Source organism: Rosa rugosa, chromosome 6 (assembly GCF_958449725.1).
Source record: "Rosa rugosa chromosome 6, drRosRugo1.1, whole genome shotgun sequence".
Classification (NCBI taxonomy): Eukaryota; Viridiplantae; Streptophyta; class Magnoliopsida; order Rosales; family Rosaceae; genus Rosa; species Rosa rugosa.
In genome coordinates this window covers 7,395,616-7,421,157 of record NC_084825.1, presented here as the reverse complement: position 1 = coordinate 7,421,157, position 25,542 = coordinate 7,395,616, and the positions used below count along the sequence as shown (strand labels likewise).

The 25,542-nt window shown below is 37.6% G+C and overlaps 2 protein-coding genes across 3 annotated transcripts; one reads left to right on the top strand and one right to left on the bottom strand.

Moving 5' to 3' along the window:
- Nucleotides 1-926: 926 nt before the first annotated feature.
- LOC133713740 (exopolygalacturonase-like) lies at nt 927-3,219 on the top strand. The gene is made up of 4 exons (XM_062139772.1): nt 927-1,122; nt 1,203-1,514; nt 1,634-2,152; nt 2,515-3,219. Exons 1-4 carry the CDS (start codon nt 973-975, stop codon nt 2,749-2,751), a joined length of 1,218 nt encoding a protein of 405 aa, XP_061995756.1. The 5' UTR covers nt 927-972; the 3' UTR covers nt 2,752-3,219.
- A 9,552-nt stretch (nt 3,220-12,771) lies between these two features.
- Nucleotides 12,772-24,694, bottom strand: LOC133718313 (kinesin-like protein KIN-7O). Of its 2 annotated transcripts, none has more exons than XM_062145125.1 (28): nt 24,447-24,694; nt 24,266-24,355; nt 24,055-24,173; nt 23,627-23,740; nt 23,457-23,538; nt 23,087-23,154; nt 22,930-23,004; nt 22,676-22,821; nt 22,493-22,595; nt 21,841-21,921; nt 21,645-21,713; nt 21,484-21,543; nt 21,244-21,405; nt 20,261-20,317; nt 19,410-19,649; nt 19,271-19,333; nt 19,005-19,190; nt 17,495-17,599; nt 16,741-16,821; nt 16,197-16,403; nt 15,984-16,073; nt 15,736-15,876; nt 15,474-15,568; nt 14,258-14,336; nt 14,009-14,155; nt 13,742-13,861; nt 13,602-13,655; nt 12,772-13,352 (listed from the first exon to the last, which is right to left on the bottom strand). In XM_062145125.1, the coding sequence occupies exons 1-28, from the start codon at nt 24,568-24,570 to the stop codon at nt 13,131-13,133; spliced, it is 3,180 nt and encodes a 1,059-aa protein (XP_062001109.1). In that variant the 5' UTR covers nt 24,571-24,694; the 3' UTR covers nt 12,772-13,130. The 2 variants fall into 2 exon arrangements, with proteins under 2 accessions (XP_062001109.1, XP_062001110.1); XM_062145126.1 differs by having other exon boundaries at nt 20,261-20,314; nt 24,447-24,693.
- Nucleotides 24,695-25,542: the final 848 nt, after the last annotated feature.

Below are 25,542 nucleotides of genomic sequence, written 5' to 3'. Positions count from 1 at the left end.
AATATTATTAATAGTCAAACTAGGATACAACGGGGAGGATGTTAAGCCGAAGCCCTGTGAAATACAACAATGATCCTCATAGAGAACATCCCGAATGATAACAGGACTCTCATCTAGCCAAAGTTCATCTAAATAAGCAGTACTAGCAAGGTGTGCCAATCTATTGGCCACACCATTTGCCTCCCTTTTTTTTTTTTTTTGAGAATACACACCATTTGCTTCCCTATACACATGACGGAATTGGAAGAAAGAAAAGCTGCTAACATACCTTTTGCAATCTTCCAAAATCTGTCCAATATTAGAAATTTTCTATGTCTTCACCCTGTTTGTTCTTTTATGTTATCATTTATTTCGATAAATTTTCCTTACTTTGTCGCAGTTTATCGCTAAAACAAAAAAAATCTAAATCAGGCTGAAAATTGGAGAACACAAAAATGCAAAATTTTATATTGCAATTTACAATTATGATTTTTGCCACATGGAGTCCCACTAATTTCATATTTCTGAATCGATCCCTAAGATTTAAGTGTGGTTGTGGTAGTGTTAGTTGAGTTCTAGGTGTCGCTGCAGTGGCGGGTGGGAGTGTTAGTGGCCGGCTGCGCTCCCAAGTTTGATCGTTGGTTTTGGTTTTTACTTGGAGGTAAGCATGCATGCATGAAGTTTGCATCTAGTAAAACCCTAGAGCCGAATCCCAAACAGGATCTATTTGTAATTATATTCATGTTCAATTAAAAAAATTAAAAAATTAATTGTCACGTCTTTTTGGTGATTACCAACAATAGGATAGAAGTTGAACAACATTGCAACTTCTTCGTAAGGCCTCACATAAATAAATCAAGATGGATTTGTGGTTGGATAATTTAATGGTGTTAAGCTTCCCAACTTGACTATAAAATGACCTTAAAATTAGAGTAGAGTTTCATCATCGTTTGAAAACAATAAGGAAGAATAAAGCTTAGAGAAAACATCGACATGGGTCTCAAACTTGTCATTAATATGTTGTCAATACTTATGGTCTTATCCTCGACATCCGCAGGTAGATCTAGGGAGCTTTTAGCCGGTGCTGGCTTTGACGTGACCACTGCAAAATATGGTGCAAAGCCCAATTCTGATATTACTCGGGTAATTAATAAAATTTATGTTTGTAATCAAGTTCTACGTACGATATTGAATTGTCAGATTTCATCTTTGTTTGTATTTAGGCTTTAGCAAATGCATGGAAAGATGCATGTGCATCAACATCGGCAAGTAAAGTTATTATTCCAAAAGGGACATACAAACTGAAAGAAGCAAGTTTCAAAGGTCCTTGCAAGGCTCCTATTGAGGTTCAGGTCCAAGGTACTTTGCAGGCGCCACCAGACGGCGCCCAACTATCGAAACCAGATACGTGGATCGAGTTTTCATACCTTGACAGGTTCACATTATCGGGTAGTGGAACCTTTGATGGCCAAGGACAAAAAGCTTGGAAAGAAAATGATTGCCACAAAAACCCGAAGTGTTCATCTATTACCGTTGTAAGCTAGTATTATATATCCTGCACCCTTTTTTTTTATCGTTTTCTAGCTAATGTTTTCACTCTGCGTTATTAATTGACCTCTATTTATATGTCATACTGCTTTCTCAATATGTACAGAATATGAGGTTCCACGCTGTCAAGAACTCATTAGTCAGGGATGTAACTTCACTTAACAGCAAGAATTTCCACGTGAATGTATTATCGTGCGAGCGACTTACATTCCAACATTTCACTGTCGCTGCACCAGGAGATAGCGTTAATACAGATGGAATACATATTGGGCGCTCAACCGGGGTCAATATTACTGATTCAAAGATTGGTACAGGAGACGATTGCATTTCAATTGGTGATGGCACCAAGCAACTGACTATAACTAAGGTAACTTGTGGACCAGGCCATGGAATAAGCATAGGAAGTCTTGGAAGGTACCCAAAAGAAGAACCTGTGAGTGGAATCCATATTAGGAACTGTACCCTCAGTAATACGTCCAACGGTGTTAGAATCAAGACATGGCCTAATTCTCCTGCAGCGAGCACTGCCTCGGATATTCACTTTGAGGATATCATCATGAATAATGTTGGTAACCCAATCCTCATTGATCAAGAATACTGCCCATGGAATCAGTGTAATAAACAGGTATTGTCCATATAACATGCATCTTAATACTAGCTAGATAATCAATTAGTCATTGTTTTCTACTTAATTTTAAAAGGAATATAGATTAGTTAACTTCACAATTACCCCTCAAAAAAAAAAAAAAAAAAACTTCACAATTAATATGAACCTCATCATTTACCATAGGTAATCAACCTGAAGAATCCTTCCACGTGTGTGATGGGGGTTTGAACTAGTCTAACAATCATGTTTTACTAATTATGTCATGATAGCTTAGGTTTTTGGATTTCACCACAGAAAATCAGGATAACAATATGACTAAACTTTATTCGTTACGTTATTAATACTATGCGAATTTGATTAGTAGTTTTTCTTGTTTAAAGGCTTCATCAAAAATCAAGATCAGCAATGTGAGCTTCAAGAACATTAGAGGGACGTCTTCCACTCCGGTGGCCGTGAAGATTGCATGCGCCAAGGGCTTACCATGTGACAAGGTGGAGATGACTGACATTAATCTCAAGTACAGTGGAAAGCAAGGCTCTATTACATCTCAGTGCTCTAATGTGAGGCCCACAATTACTCGAGTCGCTAATACTCTTGCTTGTGCTACCAAGTCTTGATCGAAAGAAGCCTGATATATATAATAGGCTTTAGGTGAGATCAATCCGATCCTGTGTTCATATATACTTTTAGGTGTGTCATTTAGTCCCCTAATGTGCATAATACCAAAATTAGGTGAGTTGAGTGTTTGTATATATCTTTGTGGAAACACGTATGAGACTTGTATTTTGGTTAAGGTACCTGAATGACTCAAATATATATATAGAGGCCCGTTCCAAAGAGAACCTCCTTACTATAAGAATTTTGTTGTAATTATTATGTTGGCCATATCATGTAAATAGGTATAGGGTAATCATTATGGCTATAGGTATAGGGTAATCATTATGTTGGCTTGTGTGTCATGAAGCCATGTGAAGTAACAGTAAGTAGAGCAGCAGAAACCATGTAGAGTTGCAGCAAGATCTTCCTATATAAACCCTTCTATTGAGAGAAGATGAATACAGAACATACTACACTCCTTCTCTGCATCTAAACTCTCTCTCTCTTAAGTTCTTTGAAGCAAAGCTCTCTCCATTTTCTGGAACACTTTTATGTTCGTTTTACAACACGTTATCAGCATGAATAGCTCTAGGATTCGGATTGCAGATTTCCAAGAAGAGGTGAATAACTCTTGGGGTTGCAGAGAAGAGGCGGTTCATCATTCAATCAACGTCAATCTACCAAGCTCTACAACCAAGTAGGTTTTTCCAAACAAAAACCGATTTTGCTGTTTCATTTTACCTTCTGTTCTCTGTGTTCCAGTATTTATTTGAAATAGTAAATCAACTCCAAAACTCACCAAATTTTGTATGCTGGAGCCCTTATGTGTTTAGTACATCTCTGTAAATTTTTGTATTTTTCTGGGTAGTTTTGCTTAATGTTTCAGTTCGTCTTTCGACTGTTGTTCAGTAGAAGCTGCAATCATGTTTTTGTGATTTTTGTTGAAGCATTATGGACTTAATTTTTTGGTTACACAAATTTGAATTATGCCATTATAATTCCTTATGCTAGAAGCATTATGGGCTAAATTATTACCCGATTATTACATAAACATTATGCCAGAAGCATTTGCCCAATTTATTTATATGAAATGCCAGAAGCATTAATGGGATTTGAACCTAATTCCTCAGGTACTTAATGAACCAGAAGTTCACACATAAATATTGAACCAGAAGTTCATACATAAATATTGAACCAGAAGTTCACACGTATCGAACCCGTAGTTTCGATAACATTGAAAGGTTATGAATCTTTCCAAGTAGGCGCACCCAATTCGATGCGATGTCTAGGCAAGATACAATGAGGCTGTGTACTTAAGAGAGCCTCGATCCACCCAAACCTCATACTCTTACCTGGTCGTATTTAATTGGAGTTACCAAAAGGGTTGAGTAATAACTTTTCATTCCTTGGCAGACCAGCTTGAGCCCAGCAGGTCCACTCTCCCTCCGTGGGACCAAGCAGCCCAGCAGGCCTCACACACCATTTGACTTACGCATGAAAGCCCGGGTCACAAGCCTGCAGACTAAGCCCGATAGGCTTCACTATCAAGCCCACTCCTTCTTTGGTCCAGCAGAATCAAAATAAAAGGAAAAATGATTTCATATTGTAAATAGATTCACCATATCTAATATGTGTAATTAATTGCCAGAAGCATTTATTCACATAATTGTGTGATAGTTAATATGTTAAATTAGTAGCATGCAATTAATATCTCAATTGATTTGTGATTTTTATTTATCCAAATTTGTGAGATTATTTCAATTTGCTTTATTCAATATTATTGAGTTACTTGTCTAAATTTTCGCACTAGAATATATGTGTAGAAAATGCAGGTACCTAATGAACTAGAAGTTCTAAATGAACCAGTAGTTCATACATATATCAAACTTGTAGTTTCGATAATGCCGTTTAAGAAACTTGAAGTTTCCTTCATAAATTCACCACACATGATAAAACCAGTAGATTTTACATGTCTAATCCGATTTTCCATACCATGTTATAGAACCTGAAGTTCTCATTACTTACTTATGGATGATATTACCCAAAGCACTATTATTGTTTGTTCCTTTCCTGTAAGAAATGTCAAATCTCAACATGTTTGACTTTGTTGCTTTGGAGGTCTCCAGAAGAAACTATCTAAAGTGAACTCAAGATGTGAAAATTCATCTGACTGCAAAAAAGATGAGATCAACAATCAATGCTAACAATGTCGTCATTGAGGCTTTTAATATGCCATAATTTTCAGAGGAAATATATGGAGAAAACACTCCAAGTTGAGTATCCGATGAAGAGGATACACAGACTCTTTGGGTCGCTCTAGAAGAGCACTTTCACCATCAAATGACCATTTTCTTGCTTGAAGCAAAACATGATTGGCAGAACGAAATTAGCCCATATGACCGTCTGCCACTTGGCCAAAGCCCAAGAGGCCATGTAATCAGGCTCCACGTGGCCAAGGCCCACGTGGTAGGAACCATGATGCCATAACTCAGCAAGCCCGAGTTGAAAGGAACACTGGTCCGGTCCGCTGCCACCAGAATCAGCATGATCTTTGTTATCAATGTGGAGGAATTGACTGCTGGTCCCGCACCTGTTGTGCGATAGCCTAAGCAGTAGATGAGTATTACGCCGGTCGCGGAACTCGAAATACCAACTTTATTAAAGGGTCATTTTCTATCGATTCCACACTAGAGATCACGGATTTTCAGGCAATTACTGAACATACCGAGGATTAGAACTCGAAGACATGGGTATAATTGGTCCCTTGTGCCATATCTATTTCATCTTAATGAATGAAACATCTTCGGATTTTGGTGATTTATGTTTTCAATTATTTTGGATTATAGAAATGTGGTTATGTTCGAATATATTTAATTCAATAAACTTATTCATACATGTGATCCATTGAATTAAATAAATGAATAGGCATATTCTGTGGGGAAGTTTGTTGTCTGGTTAAAAATGCTATTACGCACACCATACTCCCAGATCGGAGATGTTTTTCAAACTTATTGTCTATTCATACCTCTGTGACAACCGTATCAGGCCAATCCAACCTGATAGAGGGTTATGGCAAAACCCACTATATGTTGTCCAATGGTACTGAACCTACCATTAATGAGGCCTTATAATCTCCACGTTCCAGAAGAACGTTATTGAGTATTAAGGATATTCGAACCAACGGTTATCACGCTGAAACCACTGAGAAAAATGAGTGTAATATCTTTGCATAACCTCCAAAGTGTGTGGCCAGAAGCGTACATTGGAGAAATTGGAATCTGTTAGCTAGAAGCTAACTAATTCAAGCAACTACTTGCTATGGCATGACCGTTTGGGACACCCAGGTCAAAGTATGATGCACCGTATCCTCAATTCATCGCAGGTGCATCCCCTTCTGAATAAGGGTCTTGTATATAATGACACGCTATGCCATACTAGACCATCAAATGCAAAGACTAGTACATACACCACCATTTTTCTGCACAGAATGCAAGGGAAATTTGTGGACATATATATCCAACCACCATATGGACCAGTTAAATATTAATGGTTTTGGTTGATGCATGTATCGACAAAGTGATCACATGTTACACAATTGTCCACAAGAAAACGCTGCTTTTGCTAAACTCTCACCCAGATCATGAAATTGAGGGTTCACCACTCGGATTATCCCATAAAGTCTATAAGACTTGATAATACCGGAGAGTTTACATCGAAGTCTTTCGATAATTATTGCATATCCCTTGGGATTGATGCTGAACATATAGTTCCCTATGTTCACACCCAAGATGGTCTCGCAAATAGAATCTTGGTAATGCGCACCAAGCTTCTAGTTTTTGCGTGGGGCTATGCAATCTTGCATGCAGCTATGTTGGTCCCGTAGAGGCCCACTGCTACCCAACCTTACTCCGCGTTACAGTTGGCGACTGGGTACGAACCTGATGTTTCGCACTTACGCGCGTTTGAGTATGCAGTCCGCGTGCCAATTGTGCCGTCACAACATACAAAATTGGGTCCTCAACAAAGGATGGGCATGTATGTCGATTATGAATCCCATCCATTATGTGCTCTTTAGAGCCCTTGACAGGCGATCTCTTTACCGCTAGATTTGCGGATTGTCACTTTGATGAGACAGTCTTCCCGCCGTTAGGGGGAGATAAGAACGTCACCGTTCCTGATGAACGGCGTGAATTAACATGGAATGTCCCCACAATGTCTCATCTTGATCCCCAAACCGCATGAAAATACTGAAGTGCGGACAATTCTAGATCTATAGAGACACTTTCTCTGATCTAGCTAAAGTGACGAGATCACATATACCTGCTGCAAATGTGCCTGCAAGGATAGATGTCCCTGTAGGACGCGTCGCCCCAGATGGACGAGGTACGACCATGGCGGCTAACCAGTCACATGTCCCTGCCCAGAAGCGAGGTAGACCACTAGGTTCGAAGGATTCTTATCCCCGGAAGAGGGTAAAATTGGCACCAACGAATCCACTAGACATCGCGATCTCAACTGATCCATCTCACGAGACAATTCCGGATTATGGGTCCGTCCTAGAAGAGACGACGTTGGGGGACGCTCCAACGTCTGAACCCACTCCCGAGAATAGAGAAATCTCGGTAAATTATGCATGCTTAAGTGAGATCTGGAATCGGAATGAGATTATCATCGATGATATATTTGTATTCGCAGTAGCTACTGAAATTATAAATAGCGATGACATCGAACCTCGCTCCGTTGATGAATGTCAACGTAGAGACGACTGGCCAAAATGGAAAAAAGCAATCCAGGTCGAATTAGATTCCTTGACAAAGAGAAAGGTGTTTGGGCCTGTCGTTCCCACACCTCCCCATGTTAAACCTGTAGAATTTAAATGGGTATTTGTAAGGAAGCGTAATGAGAAAAACGAGATTGTGATACACAAGGCTCGTCTAGTGGCGCAAGAATTTTCTCAACTCCCTGTGATTGATTACGAGGAGGCGTATTCTCCCGTAATGGACGTCATAACGTTCCGCTACCTTATCAGTTTGGTAGTTTCCGAAAAACTGAATATGCAGCTTATGAATGTGGTCACAGCTTATCTCTATGGGGATCACGATACAGAGATATACATAAAAGTTCCTGAAGGACTTAATATACCCGATGCAAATAAGTTCTAGACCACGGAACACGCTCTTCATTAGTTTTGCAGCGTTCACTTGATGGATTGAAACAATCTAGACGGAGGTGGTATAACCGTCTAAGTGAATATTTGGTCGGGATGGGACATGTGAATAATATACTATGCCCATGCGTGTTTATTAGGGAAACAAGTTACGGGTTTGCAATTATGGCGGTCTATGTCAAAGATATGAATTTGATTGATATTCCTGAAGAGATCAAGGAAACTGCAAAGCACCTGAAGTCGGAATTTGAGATGAAAGGCCTTGGGAGAACAAATTATTGTCTCGACCTGGAGCCCGAGCAAAGTGCAGATGAAATTTTGGTCCATCAACCAAATTACATCCAGAAGATGTTAATATGCTTTAATAAGGATAAAAGCAAGCACACCCATGGTCGTCCGAAGTCTAGAGAGAACCGTATCGTTCTGCAGGTGATAACGAAGAGATATTGGTGCCAGAAGTCCCATATCTAAGTGCAATAGGCGCATTATTGTACTTGGCTCAATGCCCTAGACAGGACATCTCATTCGATGTGAACTTGTTAACTAGATATAGCTCTGCGCCAACACGCCGCCACTGGAATGGCATAAAAGACATTTTTCGCTACCGTAGAGGTACAGCGGACATGGGCTTATTCTATCCCTATGCATCAAGGAATGGATCAAACCCACTTGATCCTCAGAATGATGCTCGCCTTGTTGGATATGCTGATACAGACTATCTATCAGACCCGCACAAGGCGCATTCCCCAACTGGTTATGTCTTTGCCATTGGGAATACTGCAATTTCTTGGAGGTCTACAAAACAGACCCTTGTTGCTATCTCTTCGAATCATGCTGAGATTCTAGCTCTTCACGAAGCAGTACATGAATGTATATGGTTGAGAGCCATCACAAAGCACATGTGGGCTGCATTCCACCATTGATGAACCAACCACTATCCACGAGGATAATGCTGCTTGCATCGAGATGAAGACAGGTTTCATCAAAGGAGACGGCACCGAACATATTGCACCAAAATTATTCTTCAATCAGCAACAACAGGAGCATTAGAAGATTGAGGTCAAGCATATTCGATCTACAGACAATTGCGCAGACCTCTTCACCAAGTCACTACAAAAGTCTACATTCCAGAAGCATGTACAAAATATTGGTCTACGTAAATTATCTAAATTTTCTAACATGTAATTTTCAGGGGGAGTTGAAATCAGGGGGAGTATCCCGAAGCATACCCACTTGACCATCGTGTACTCTTTTTGTCCTTCGTCCAGGGTTATTTTGTCCCACTGGGTTTTGTTACCTGGCAAGGTTTTAACGAGGCACATCTTTAGCATGGTCGCCCCACTTATACTACATCCTGAAGATGCTTTGATTCGACATATATGCATTTGCTCATCTTTTCCCTTCGACCCGGGTTTTTCCCATTGGGTTTACCGGGCAAGGTTTTGGTGTAGCAACTCTAATGCATCCCTCTCATACTACCTACTTATGATGCTGATAAGAAGACTCCACTTATCTCCGCAGCTGTGATATTACTACTCCACACTCACGCGCGTTGTGCTCTTTTTCTCCTTCGACCAAGGTTGTTTTTTCCCACAGGGTTTTTATTACTTGGCAAGGTTTTTGATGAGGCAACTTAGAAGCGCACAACCTAGGCAACACTATTGACATGAAATATCCAAGGGGGAGTGTTGTAATTATTATGTTGGCCATATCATGTAAATAGGTATAGGGTAATCATTATGGCTATAGGTATAGGGTAATCATTATGTTGGCTTGTGTGTCATGAAGCCATGTGAAGTAATAGTAAGTAGAGCAGCAGAAACCATGTAGAGTTGCAGCAAGATCTTCCTATATAAACCCTTGGATTAATTTCAGTTTACCTACTTGAACTTTTACCCATTCTTCATTTTAGTCCCTAAACTTCCAATTTGATCAAGACTACCCCTGAACTCTCAATTTTAATCAACCGTGCCCAATCCTTCACACTCCATCCAAATTATCCGTCAATTGATGACGTGGCAAGAGACATATGGTTAAATTCCTATAATACCCTCGTCAAAATTTTCCACTCTGTTTACATCCTCGTAAAAAAAAAAAAAAAAAAAAAAAGAGCTTTGTTTCCATCGCCCTCTCTCTCTCTCTAGCTCTCTCCCTCCCTCCCCCTCCCCTCCGATCCCAAACTCAGACAAGCCAATTTCAATAAGAAGAAACCACAAAAACTCCAAGCACAAAATTTCATCTGGGTTTCCTCTGAAGAACCTCAAACTCCGATTTAGGTAGTGAAATCTACCCAATTCCTTATCTGGGTTCTTCTAATTTCTTCACAAAAGCCTCAAATTTGATTTGGTTATCAAATTCTACCTCATATGTATCTCATCTGGGCTCTGCTCATTCTTATGATTTCACGACAGCGACGATGACGATCTCAGCATCGACCCGTTTAGAATTCTCTCTCCCAAGACACCCACAATTCAATTTCAATTTCAATTTCTCTTCATCACAAGACTCGTCCTCGCAGTGGTCGTAGTTTGATTCAGAGCCCTATTCGTTGAAGAGGCCCAATTCGCAAAACGCCGATGTTCGGAGATCGAAGAAGGCCAAGAAGACTCGCAAAAGCCGCGGCGGTGCTGGCGACGGCGACGTTGATGGAGGCACAAGAGATCGAGGAGATGATGGAGCAAGTCGACGGGATCATTTTCGCTCTGGATGGGCTGATTTGAAGGGTCAACCGGTTCGGATCAGATGATAATGTCTTGGAGCTCGACGACCCGGGAGTTCGAGGCTTCAGGTGGCTGGTTGAGGAGGAGGAGTGGGAGCAGTTTTAAGGATGAGATCTTCGTTAATGCCAGAGCCGCTACGGTAGACGGTGGCAGATTGTCTGGCTTCGTTGGTGGTCTGCTCGCACCATGCCAGCAATTCATCCTCTGCTGCTCTCTGAAGCTTCGAGAATTCTGAGGGTGAGTGAATTGTGCGTGTGTGGTTTTGTGGTTAGTGATTTCGTTTTTTTGGATCTTTGAAATGCTGGCTTGGTTTGTGGAATCTGGGTCTTACTGTGTGTGTGATGTAGCTTTGAATTGGTGGAATTTGGGGTTGCGGAGCCGAGGATGAGGAGTAGTAGAAGGAGTTTCCAATTGGCGGCATAGTGGTGCTCCTTCATCTGTGAGAGATTTAGATGAACAGGCATGGGAAAGAGAAGGGCGTCAATGTGCAGGTTCTTGTGCATTGCAGGTGAGTCAAGAGTCTGAGTTGGACTCATGGCCGAGTTGAATGAGTTGTTGTTTCGAGTCATAAGCTCATGAATTGATTGAGCTGTGTTGTTTCACTTGTTTGTTGGAGTTAAAAGATTTCCCGATTTCCCTATCTGTGAGAGGTTTGAAGTTGTTCACCAAAATGATCGAGGCTTTACAAAAACGCAGCTGATTTGTTTAAAAAAAAAATGCAAATTGTCTATTTTAGCCCTCTCTGTGGGTCCGATGGCTTAAAAATTTGCTTGCTGACTCGCCCCACATCAGCAGTAAACGGAATTTTTGGACGGCGTTAGGAAAGTTGGACATGGGTGATGGAAATTGAGAGTTCAGGGGTAGTCTAGATCAAATTGGAAGTTTAGGGACTAAAATGAAGAATGGGTAAAAGTTCAGGTAGGTAAACTGGAATTAATCCTAAACCCTTCTATTGAGAGAAGATGAATACAGAACATACTACACTCCTTCTCTGCATCTAAACTCTCTCTCTCTCTTAAGTTCTTTGAAGCAAAGCTCTCTCCATTTTCTGGAACACTTTTATGTTCGTTTTACAACAAATTTGAGAATTTTTACTATTTTACACTAGTATATGACATAATTCAATGATTTCAACCATTGATCCTTTAGATTCATATGCAAGAATTGTGTCTACAAAAAAAAATAACAAATTCCATAATCTGATTGTGTAAACAAAAGTAGTCTATTAGATAAAATAAAAATAAACATTGTGCCAATCAAATGGTTAAACATTTTTCAATTTGACTAATTTATTCATGTGTTTATGTAACTAGAGAATGAGTTGTTTAGATTATTAAACCACATGCTAAAATAAAAAGATTCTCACATTTCAAGTTTAAGGAGATCATCTCTTGATCCTCCCTCGTGATTCACTATCTTGTTTGTTATTTGTGTTTAAAAATCGGGTGTGACATTAACAATTGTCATAGGGACAAATTACACAACAGTGGTGCAGTTATGTTTGTGCTTTTTCTACTCTTTTGTTTATTTATTATTATTATTTTTAATTAAGGGGCCAAATCGGTAATTTAGGCCAAAAATATTGAATGTAGGGTGAGAAAGATATCGGTAGAGTGTTAATAGCTGCACCTCTTGTTTTTCAGCCTTTTCCCTTATTGCCTTTAAATTTCATGCAATTTATAGTCCCATATTTACATTCTTATTCTTTATTTTATGCACTTAAGTTCCACAAAAAGAAAAGAGACAAGGAATCCTTCCATAGAGTGATTTGGTGTAAAGACTTTCATGAAAACACTAAAAAGTCTGTATCCTACAGTCGAGAAAGTTACCTTATTGACTCACAATAACTTAAAAGAATCACAAATAGCGCGAATATAAAATATCATAACAAAACTTCACTCAGCCATTTGGCCTTGAATTGACACTCCCCTATGCATTCCAGAAGAATGATCAGCCGTCTCAACCATGGCCAAGACAATTTTGTTGCTTCCAGAAGAATGATCAGCCGTCTCAACCAAGGCCAAAACAATTTTGTTGCAAACAGTACCAAGTGAGAAAAGGGTTTTTTATTTTTTTATAAATAACTAAGTTACATGTTTATTTCCTTGTGGTTGGAATTTTGAAATTATAATATAAAAAAATGAAGGAAAAAAGAAACACTCGAGAAATCTCCTTCATATATGTGATACCTTCACTACTTCATGTAAGTCATACCCTGACAATAGCGATGGCAATGTTTGCTGGCCAAAAGAGTTACAGCCCATAGAAGGATATGTTAAGTAATCACTTTTCATTTCAAATGCTATCTTCTGGCTGGAAAAATAGACGAGTGAGACGCTGGGGTGGTAACAAAAGCACTCGTTGATAACTCTGCAAGACACACTGACTTGGTTGTTTTAAAAGATACTTTGATAATCATTATCCGTATTACTAAATCACTACAAATCCTAATGCAGCAATCAACTATAATAATTTGCAATCTGTAACACATTTATCGAGAAATTTTTGTTCATTAACCCTTTGCAGCAAGCTCCTTCTTGAGGTTGAGGACCTCAACTCCTTTTAACGCTAAGCGATCCTTTAGGTCGTCTGTAGCCTCCTTGTATTTTCTGTCCATAAGATTGATCTCGGCTTCTGCTTCCTTGTATCTATAGCAAAAGGCATCTGATTTTGCTTGAGTCCCTCGAAGCCTCATTCGAAGCTTTGCCTTTTCCTTGCTGTTTTCGACTTGATCCTGCTTAAAGTATACAGGCAAACTAAGCACTTAACTAAAGAAGAAAAGATTACTTGGACTACAGTTCTACTTTTGTGAATTCTATGACAGTTTCCCTTGTGAAAATTTTCAACTTCATTAACATCCAAACTCATATTTAACCAAAACTCTCAAACCCAATTGACGAAACTAAAGCTATACAACTATTGTTTAGAGCTAGAAAGATGAAACATGTCGCAACCCATTAAATGCAAGCATACAAAAACTTACATTGTGCATCTTGAGTTCCATGCTTGAAATTCTTCTTGTCAGGTCCTCCACTAACTGATAGTAAAGTCATCACTATATCAGATGATTCTAAAACTATTTAGGTGCCTATGAGGAAAAAAAGAGAATTATAAATGACCTACCAAGTCATTGTTACGTTTGTGGCGAATTTGTTCTTCTGTTACATGTTTCTGCTGCTCTTGAATCTGAGTAACTAATCTATCCTTTTCTTTTTTCACAAGAAGGAGCTGGTTGTTGAGATTCTGGAGACAATATACAATCAGTGAAAAATTTGCAATAAATTTTCAAGTAATAAAGTTGGTTCATATATACTATTGATAACTTGTTTACCTAACCATTATATAAAATTTTACATGCTGCACGGGAAATAATAGAAATGGAGATGATACCTCTAAGTCATTAGGAAGTTTTGATAACTCTCGCATTTGAAGTAACAGATCTTCTCTTTCTGTTTTAAGAAAACTCAGCTCCTTCTGAAGCAAATTCACCTCCTTGAAATCATCAATTTTACATATCTCCAGATTTGAGTTCAACAGCTGAATGGTTTAAAGTTAAAGGTTATACCGTGCAAACCGACCTACTAATATATATGTTGTGCAATAACCACCAGAAACTTTAAGCAATTCATAAATACTCACTTCTTGAGACAGTTTTCTTGGAGAATCAGATATATCTTGGTGATTATGCAGTTGATCAACATCCAAAGACTTCTCCAGGCTGCAACAAGAGTGCATGATGTTGTGGTCTTGGAGATATTATACTCAAGAAGAAAGTAAAAAGGAGAAATGCAGTTCGCAAAACAAAAATTTCACTTTATTTTTCTTAACCAGTGATGTCTTGCCAGGCATAAAATTATACCACACACAAGTTAAGGAACAGTGAAACCAAACAGGTGAAAGAAAAAGGAAAAAAAAAAAAAAAAATCTAACGGGAAATCTAAATATATGCTTTCTTATTAGCTCCAACACCCAAAATATCACCATATAGCAGAACTAAAAAAAATAAGAAAACCATGGCCAACAACCACAACAATCTAACACTAGTTTGCAAAATGAAAGGAAGTACAATGGTTATCAAAAAAACCTCAGCATCACTTTTGCATAAAAGACAAGAATGTTGGATAGTACAAGGTCATTTTCTTTTGAGCATGTCACAAAAATTAACTCTCCCAGACAACCAACCATGTAAAAAAATGTGCTTTAACAGGCATGCTTTCCAAATCATCATAAAGAACTCAAACACAAGGTTATTAGATTATCTATAACAGAATGAGGAAAAAAAAAAGGATTTACTAGAGAAACAGCCCATATGGTGAATATATGCACCAAAGTCTTTTGTCATGCCTTACTAGATTCAATGAGATATTTGTAACCTGAGAGCCGGAGACTGACTGGACTTAAGTTTTGAGGCAATGTAATGCTAAGCCTATTGTAACTGCAATAACTATATCAATTAAGAACTAAAAGTAACAAAAACATTAATGTACATATTTCGCATTACTGGAGGAGTCTTCGCGCAAGCCTTCACATAAAAATCAATTTCATCCTACTATGCTTAATGCCTACAGGGTAACAGGACCCTGATAAAAGACCACATGCTTTCCCTGATAGGAGCATAATGCCTCCCTGCTTTTTATTCCTTATGTAATTAGTAAAATTCACATACATAACATTAGAGATACTAATAATTGTGTGCTTCAAAGAACTACCATATATGGCCAGCATTATCGAAAGACAACAAAATCAGCATGCAGAATAGGTTGGAAAAGTGTGGCAAGTGGTATCCAAAACCAAGTTATATATTGCAAAACATAAGAATAGAGGGGAAAGAAGAAGGAAGAGGAATCTAAAAAACCTGCATGTCTTCTGTCCTGTCGTTTCCTCGTAAGAAGTTAATCTTTCCCTAAGTCCCTTGCATTCTTGTGTACAAGACTCCAATTCATTCCTCACCTAACATTTTGACATGATCATCATCAGATTTAGAAGATACAATGATGTGAAAATTCATGTAAAAACTGTTGTGCATTTTATTCTATATCACAAATAATGAAATACCAACAATTTGAAGAATAGCAGGCAAACTCTTGATGATCGAAAAAAGTGAAGATGAATCTCACCCCTAACATTTCCTTTGAGAATGATGCAATCTGCCTCTTGTATAACTTTGCTTTATCTTCTATGGCTTCAATTGAAGCCTTCTCCTTCGAAGACCATATTACCCTTTCCTCCTCCATTTCCAAAAGGGAATCTGTAAGTTTCTGCAAAACCAAAGATATAATTGAGTGAGCCACTATTCACCACGAAAAATAGAAGTAAATACAGAGCACACTGATGCTGGCCTAAACGAAACCCAAAATTAGACTACCAGTGCCAACTCTTCCTTTTCTTCAGCCAACATTTTAATGGAGTTTTCCATCTTTCGCTGCTCGAGTTTAGATTCTTCCAACCTATTCCTCTGGACAGTGAAGAATTACAATGACATAAGAAATTTTACAAACGAAATCACACTATCTATTTATTCTTTGAAACTAGAAAAGAAAAGAAAAAAAAAAAAAAAACACAAAAAGGATCAGTTTACCAGGGCCAAAAGCTCTTGTTGCAATTTGTTGACTTCAGAGTGTGAGATGTTCAACATTTCAGACAGGGATTTTATTTCAGAATGTAAACCGTCATTACTAGATAGAGCACCTTCCTTTTCCCTGGATAAAGCTTCTAATTCTTTTTCTAGAGAAATAATCTGTGCGTCCTTTTCAACAGCGTAAACTTCCATCTTTTTGTAATCTTCCTGAAAACAGAATACAAGAACTACAAGAGATAAATAATCATCACAGAATACTTTAAAACAATTATGATTCTACTGAATACATTTACAGATACTGAAAAGCTTCAGCGGAGTGGAATGACCTTATGGCCATTAACATAATCAGTAAACCCATGTAAATAAGAATTTGACAATCAACAAGTTATTAAACTATTTAAGTTTGTGCTCTCGTCAGCATTGGCAATTGTTATTTGTTTTTTGGATAGCTCACTTCGACCTATTGATAATTCGAACTAACTGGATGTTGCATCACACATTTACTGGATAAATAAGAACAGAAATCAAATATCATTATCAGTACCTGCGTTACAGACTCGTTGCAAGTATGTTGTCCACGGGCAACCCTGGACTCCTCTTGTGCGATCAGAAGTTCCTCATGGAGCTAATAAAATTCAACAATTCATACGAATTACAAAGCAAGTCAGAATGAACAAATTAAAAATAGCTTAAAATAATTAAGTAAAGCAATGAGACTATAATAGTTTTATGGATCTTACTGAAAAAGAAGATAAAGAGCAGCTAGCGGGCAGTGCACATGTATAGATGGAAAAAGACTATGTAAATGTTACCTATTCACTTAACTCATAGATTAATTATCCGAAACAAGAACTATTTAAAAGTAGAAAATTGTAGAATAGCCTGTTTGACCTAAATATTTTCAGTTAAAAGTTAAAAAGTAAAGCAAAACATTTTATTATTGAGAGATGCAAACTACATGCATGTCCTGCCAAGTGTTCTAACTATTATTAATAAAGTACAACCAACTGTTTGTGGTATTGACTGTCTGTTACCACATTATAAAAAAATTCCAACAGAACTTGGAGGGACTTTCACAGTTAATGCAACACTAATTTGATTTACATTCCTACCAAGAGAACAATGTCTGGAACGAAAAAAATGATAATCAGATTCAAGAAACTTCACTACTCCATCCCATCCTTATTTGAGATCAGAGACACAATGAGTGATCCAGGCAACTACATGAATAAAACAAAGTAGGTGGGGAGACTGATAAATAGCTTAAAGTTCAAAAGTTTGCAGCATAGTGAAATTACCTCACCATACTTCTCCATAGCACATATGTTTTGCTCTTTTGCCAGCTCAACAACAGAATCCAGATTTTGCTGGCTTGAAGACATCTCCATTTCTAACCTCTTAATCTGCATATAGAAACTCGGCAATAAGTGACAGATATGTCACACTAACCTAGAATTTAATTACAAAAGAAAGGCCAATTATGTTTTACTACCGTAGAGTTTTCCCTCAATGACAAACCACTCAGTCCATCTTCTTTAGATTTTGAAAATCTACTACCTTCTACTTTTCAAAATGTTCAATGCAATCCATCATTAACTATCCAACTTTCTAGTAAGTGTTGACATGTCAATAGAAGGATCCACGTGTTTGCTGATGAAGACGCCATGGTGGAAAAGATAAATAAAAAAAGCATTTAAAATAATCTGATTTCTTTTTATTCTGAAAGGAACAATCTCATCTTTTATAGGCTTGAAATTAAAAATCTTATAAAAACAATTTTTTTTTTTTCAGAAAATGGAACTACATATTCATTAAACAAATTCAAAATTTCATGCTTGATTCAGTTTTGAATATCTATGACGCTCTTGAGATTGGGAGCTCAGAGGGAGTAAATAACAGCCTGCCAGATAGGAAACAAGCTTGAGCCGAGTCTTACCAACTAAGAACAAAGAGAAATTGCAGATGGGTCCTAAAGGTTTCGATTCTGATGAATTACGTTGATGGCTTTGCATTTCGTCTACTCTCTGATATAGTCTGAATTTGCAAGCCACCAAAAGGGAGAGGAACAGTGTAAAGGTATCGTGAAGGTTAATCTGATCTATGGGCTACAGAGTAAGATTGCTAACAAATTTTGAGAATTCTTTGAAACCAAAGAACAAAGTTTTGGACCACAAAAAAAAAAGAACAGGAAAGCTTGTCAACCTTAAAACCCAGATCCAGTCCGAAAAAAAGCCTTTAAACCCAGATATATATATAAAAGATTCAAGCCTTCAAATCCAGATTCCGTACTTTCAGTTTTGGTGTAAAATTGTGGTGGTTATATGAATCCTTAATTGTGCAGGGATGGAACCTGTGGTGGGACTTTGGTTAATTGCTCATGCCAAATTCCCAGAATTATGTGTTAGGCTAAGAAGTTTTGTCATACTGACTAATGTTTTCTTTCTGGTCCTCCTTTTGCTTTACAGTGTTTAAACGAAAACCAAAGCAACCAGACTTTGTCATGAGAGTTTTTTAAAACATTATTCTTTTTTACAATTATTTGTCCACTATGGAGTCTTTGTCAGCAAATGCATGGGTCCTATCTTTAACAAGTTAGCTCCTACCAGAACTGGATGTAAAAGTTAATGGTGGGCTGCATGAAAACTTTTTGGAAAGTAAAAGGTAGTAAATTGTCAAAATGGAAAGAAGAGGGTGTATTGTCACTAAGAGCAACTACACGGTAGTAAAACGAAGTTAGCCCAAAAAGTAGAGTGTGTGTGTGTGTGTGTGTGTAAGAAAAAAGAATACAGAAAAGAATGAGAGGACAACCTGTTCTTGAAGTCGCTTAATCACAAGAATAGCTTCTGACTCTCTTAAGCTAACATTCTTATCCCCATCAATTTTACCCTTATAGGCACAAGATGTGGAGTAGTCATTGCACATTTCAACAGAAAACATATCAGCCTCAGCAAGCTTCCTTGTCAAGCAATCAATTTGTATCTCACTACACGTTCTCTGCATTAAATAAAGAGCATTATAGAGCAAAAACACATCTTTTTGTCTATACAGAAACAGAAGCAACGAAAAGTAGCAACCTGACTTTCAAATTCTATAAGCAAATCTTCATATTCTCCTTGCAAATGTAACAATTCATTGTCCTGAAAGATCAACAGAGATTAAAATGTCGATAACCAAAACTTCCATACATGAGAATGTAAAGTACATAATATAAACCTGTGATAAGCTTTTAGTCCTGGGTGGCACTTTTCTTCTGCTAGTAACATGTAATAAAGCACATGGATCAGGAAGAGTACAGTCCTCCACTGTGCTATTTCTATATTCTTCATCTTTGCAAGATTTGTTCTGAGCAACATCAGTCTCATCCACCAGTTCTTCAAAAGGAAGTAGTTGCATGTCACGCTTGGGTCTCATTGGTTTTACAGCAGATGCCTTTGATATAATGGTGGATAGCACCTAAAGTGAAGCAAACTCGAAATTGCTAAAATATACACAAATAAATAAATAATAAGAAATAGATTCTACATGTTCACAAATTAGAGACCACACTCCAAAGATAGCATCTATAATTTAACAACATTGCACAATGAGATACTGAGTTCATCTGGATAAAATTTGTTGAGCCATATGACAGTATTACCTTATTCTCACTAAGGAATAATGACACAGAAGTATCGTACTTTGTATGGAATAAGACAAATGTTCCAGCATAGCATATGTTACTAAATTTAATCACCCTATTTCCTATACAAGCTCTATTTTTGTATGGCATGCCCTATTGCATGTTATCAAAGCAACCCCTGCATCCAATAGCCTCTAAGATGCTACAAATCACCTGTCAATTAGAACTTCATAACCTTTCATGCAACTATTACATTGTTAGTGTACTAAGCAACACTAAGGATTATTCTTGCCTCTCACATTGCCTAAATGACAATGCATGCAATATAGAAATATGCGTGTGTGTGTGTGTGTAAATTAAAGTTTTTTTTTTTTTTTTGGAACTCGCAGTTTATTGAGAAATGTGATAATTTAATCATAAACATTCAGGAAGAAAAAATATTTACCTCTCCAAGGGCCTCCTTGGCAAGATTACCTGGACACCAAGTATCCCGCCTCTTCTGCTGCAGCAAACAGGAAAAGTTTACAAGTGTACTGTAGAGGGGGGGGGGGGGGTGAAGAGAAAAGAGTGAGAGATAAAACAGGGAGGGAAAGCCAGTAGGTATCTATAGGCAATAAGGAACAAAGCACAGTATAACATGAGTTGCAGGCCTAAAACAATTTACAAAAAAGAGTTGCATAACATGATTTTCACTATATAGAGATATATATATATATATATATGTGTGTGTGTGTGTGTTTATATATATATATATATGTGTGTGTGTGTGTGTGTGTGTATATATATAGAGAGAGAGAGAGAGAGGTTAGCTTTTGCATGCTGCAAATGGGGTCATGCAAGTTATGGTTATCTGCAAACATGGCTGAAGTTTCCACCAAAAGATAAGGTAGTATAAACTGAATATTGGCAACTACCAGAATACAAAAACTTCTTCTGGAGAGCATCTCCTTTTTTTTCCAAACATATGGTAGTATGGTATGGTTATCTACAGACATGACTTGAGTTTCTATTGCCTAGGTTTTTCATTTTTCAATATTTGAGAACTAACTGCCAACAAAACGTTGAAGTTGCCAAGCATGCATGAGTTTGCACCTAGTCAATTATATGGTCGGCCTTTGTACTAAGCTCTAGGCATCGCACAACCAACAATCATTGGGTAATACTACTATTTTCCAACAAATATTCAAATTTTCAACTGAAACTCTCCTTCTTCATCTCTTTGTATATTAAGATCAAATGAATCTTATCTCATTGGAAAGGAAACAATAACCATGCTTCATTTTGTGCCCATAAATGATGGAAGTTTGAACTCTGAAGCAGTACCCTCATAACATAAGAACAATACTGAAAGAAAATTATGAAAGGGAAAACAAAGAAACTAATCATACAGAAGGTAAGCAACAAAGACTAGTTTATCATTACACAAACCTTCTTGAAGCGATCACGATTCTCATCCCTATTTGAATACAAAACCATTGAACTCAAATTTTCAATTTTCTTAGCTTGTTGTTGGACCATCTTCTCTCTTTCAGCTTGGGCTTTCTTTTCCTCCTCCAACTCCAAGGCTATACGCTCCCTTTCTAACTCAGTCTGCACAGCAAGTATGTAAGATCCAGAATACACTAGCATTCTCCTAATTAAATAAACCACAAGGGACTACTATCAAACCTGCAACAATGTGTTCCGCAAATTGAGGATTTCCTCTGTCCAATGTTCTGAATGAGAATCCTAAAACAGACAAAAATGTAAAAGGCCCAAGTTTTTGTATGAGATAGAATTGATAAACATTGTACATGAACTACGACATCTGAAATAACAATAAAAGCAACCTGCAATTTTGCTCGAAGCTCCTCAATTTCCTTCTTTTGACGCTTTAGAAGAGCCGCATCAGTCAAAATCTTGCATGAAGAAAGAAAAAAGGTTGCAGTTCAAGTAAATAACAAATTTAATACATATGAGTATGCAGAAAAGAAACTTCATTATGAAACTGCAAAAATGGAAAATGAAGCCAAGTTAGAGCAAAACCTCATTGACATGAGCACAGTTTGTGACACGTAATGCTCTACTTGCAAATTGGAGACTGCTTTTAGTCTCGTCTGTATGAATCTGCCATTCAATGAAATGTGCTGAGAAATCAACAGAACATACATAGTAGAGATCTAATATATATATATATATATATATATATATATATATATATATATATATATATATATATATATATAAAAACTCAATTTCACATGTTATACAACTGTACAAGAAGCAAAATTGTTCATTTAAAAATTGTAGACGAATATAACATTTTCATCTACTTTTCCATTTGGAGTGGTCTTGTGGTTGATTAGCAACCTTTTAAGAAAATGTAAAACTGAACTGAAGGCAGTTTTGAATCACACTTTTACTGTTTGCTGCACAGCAATATGACACTTAAGAAAATCAAATTCATCCCATTCAGATGCCATCTCACTTATGGTGCGAACCAGATTCAAGGAACTTGTTGACAATGCAAGAGCCACACCTACTTACAAAATCATACCCACATATATGTTTTTTTTTTTTTTTTTTTTTTTTTACATGTGGTAAAATTTGAAAAGCTGACACCTAGAACCGAACACCCTGTAAGAGAAAATCACTCTCCTACATTGATTTGCTCTCCACAGACTAGAGGAAACATTACCTGTGCAAGGGTGATATTGCATATTATAGCTGTATTTGCATTTCCACCCAAAGCAGGCTGCAAAATACGTGTAAGTTTGCTATCTCTGTATGGTACATGTCCCCTGCGTTATATATTGTTTTCATTACTTCAATCTCATGTACAGAGAAACAACACTAAGCATACAAAAAATTCAGAACCTACCCTTGACTCTCAGCACCTTCACTTAATTTTTTAATGACAGTTCCCAGTGTCATAAGGCTTTTATTGATATGAGAGCCCTCTTTGAGTCGGACACCTTCTGCACCTGTTTTTGCAGCACGTTCTGAACCAGCAAGGTCCACCAAATTCTAGAATCAAGAGAAAAGTGTGAAGAAAAAGAAAGCATGTGATCCAAAAATTAGACACAATAGATAGGAAGGATAATACAGGGAATCATACTTTTAATGAAAACATACCAAAACTGAAACACGAACAGCATCACACGAATTACCAATGTCTTCATCTTCAGTTTTATCTCGACTTTCAATTATCTATTTAAACCATGTTGAGTGAGCCATATTAGATGTATAGCTGCTAAACGACAAAGAAAAGTTGTAGGGGTGAAAAATATACCATGCGGAAAATAGTGTGGGACCTACTACTGTACACATTCATGTTTGTCTCTCCGATATGCCGATGGGCTGCAAAAAATAAGGAACACATGAGAGAGTTATTAGATGTTGGGATTTTACCAAAAGAGTTTATGGCAGTTCAGAGTGACAATATACTGAAATCATAAAGCTTCCAGATGGAATGAGTTGGAAAATTTAGGTACTAGCAGTTCGTACATATTGATTATGAATTCCATACCACTTAGAAAGTGGAAAACAGTGAGGTAAGCCAAACTGGGAGAACTATGTAACAGAGCTCTTGAAAGGCACTTTAATAAAATAAAATGAAAATAAGCAAAAGATTACAAATCAGAAGTGTAAAAAGTTATTACACTCTCCAAACTCCATGAGAGCAAGGACTTGCTCAGGAGAGGCAACAATTTCTTCTCGCAACCCAGCAACAAAAATTCCCCGCTGCATGCATAAATGGAAACACAACCTTCAGTTATTTAAATACTTGCAAACAATCACAATAAGTAGAAACATATAGTAAATTAAACACCTCTATACTTTCATGGATCTGCAATTTTCGATGCTCGGGAGCCAATAAATCATTTATTTCCTCATTGTAGATCTCCATATAAGACATCCGCAGAAGAAACTCCCGATCCACATCCTAAAACAAAGAAGAAACCTAATCATGTCGACTGACATCATATCAAAAAGACATGAAGCACAAGTATTCTCATGAAACTCCAACAATGAAAACACTCGAGCAAATTTATGAATTCAGAAACCAAGAATCAAGAGTTCAACTCCCAAAATAAAAACATAATGCACTAATCATAAAAAGCTTCATAAAACCTTGTAAGCAACAGACCTAGCTTCCACTTTGGTTAACTAGATTTCCGAAACCAGTTACATTAGCAATACACTATTTTTGCCACTACACTCTTCACAATCAACAATGCATCCACAATAAGCATGTACCTGTTGAATAAGGTCGAACATATCACGCACAGCGAGTCGAATCACTCCAGGCTCGGTAGCCGAACCACGAATTGTGTAAGTCTTTCCACTATTAGTTTGGCCATAAGCAAACACTGTTCCTATAGATAATCCAAAAAATTTATAAAAAAAAATAAACAAAAATTCAAACTCCATATCCAAATTCGATAGAAATGAAATGATGCATTGGTACCATTGAAACCGCGAACAGCAGCCTCGACTAAATCTTTGGTCCGAGACTGATAGACCTCGCTGGTCTTACAATCTTCACCGAAAACCCGATCTGGAAAATTGAAAAGTAGCATGAGCAAATTGGATAGGGAAAAATTATAGGTAAGGAAGTGAAAATTGGTAGGAAGAGAGTTGTTGAATACCGAATTCGAACTTGGAGGAGGAGTTGGGGATGAAGATGGAGTTGCCGGAAATACGCCAAGGGCTGGTTTTGGCGTCGTCGGCTGAGAGCGGCCGAGCCCGCACAGTGACGTGTATTCTCTCCATTCTCTACCTTCGCATCGCAGAAGAAGATTACGGTGTCTTTCAATTGGGGATTTCAGTTTTAGGGCTCAGCTTATTTTCCCGCCTTTTCTGTGGCCCTAATGGAGCTTTGGGATTTAAAAAATAAAGGAAGACTGATTAACTGGTATTTACTGTTCCAAACTGATGATTTAGTTTTTTTTTTTTTTTTTGGATAATAGGGGGCCAAAAAGCCCAGAAACAAAGAAGAAGAAACTGCATATCAGACACTACATTCCTAAATCTAGGACTTTCACACAAGTCATCAAGCAAGGAAGGCATCACTTGTGGAGGAGGTTGCTCCATGAAATGCACTCCAATGTCAGTGTCCAAACCAGCCTTGGAAAGCACATCAGCAACCTGGTTAATTTCTCTGTAAACATGTGTTATCTCACAACTCCAGAACTGTCTTCTCAAAGAATTGCAGCAGTCAATGATGGTTTTTAGAGGATGTAACTCATCCACTCCATGATTGATTAAGCTCACCAGGACCTCAGAATCACACTCAACCAAAAGATGATGGCATTGGGAGGCAGAAGCCATCTTTAACCCAATCAATAATCCCCACGATTCAGCCTGCAAAACAGATCCACAACCTAAATTTGCGGTGAACCCAGAAATCCACCAACCTGTGTGATCCCTTAACACACCACCAGCAGCAATATTACCATTTTGTTGCCTAGCACCATCAACATTTAATTTGTAAAAATCTGTAGGGGGCTTAATCCAAAACATACCAATAATAGTTTTCTTGGATTTCCCTGTAATAGTATCATTTGCAGATATCCATTCTTTAGCTGCATCAATAATCACCTTGCCCGGATTAAATGGGAAATGAAAATCATTGTCAAAAACAGATTTGTTCCTTCATTTCCATAAGTACCAACAGGTATACACAAAGATATATAGTACACCAATTCAGATTGCCATAGTAGGGTTTCTTGCAATGAATATTAG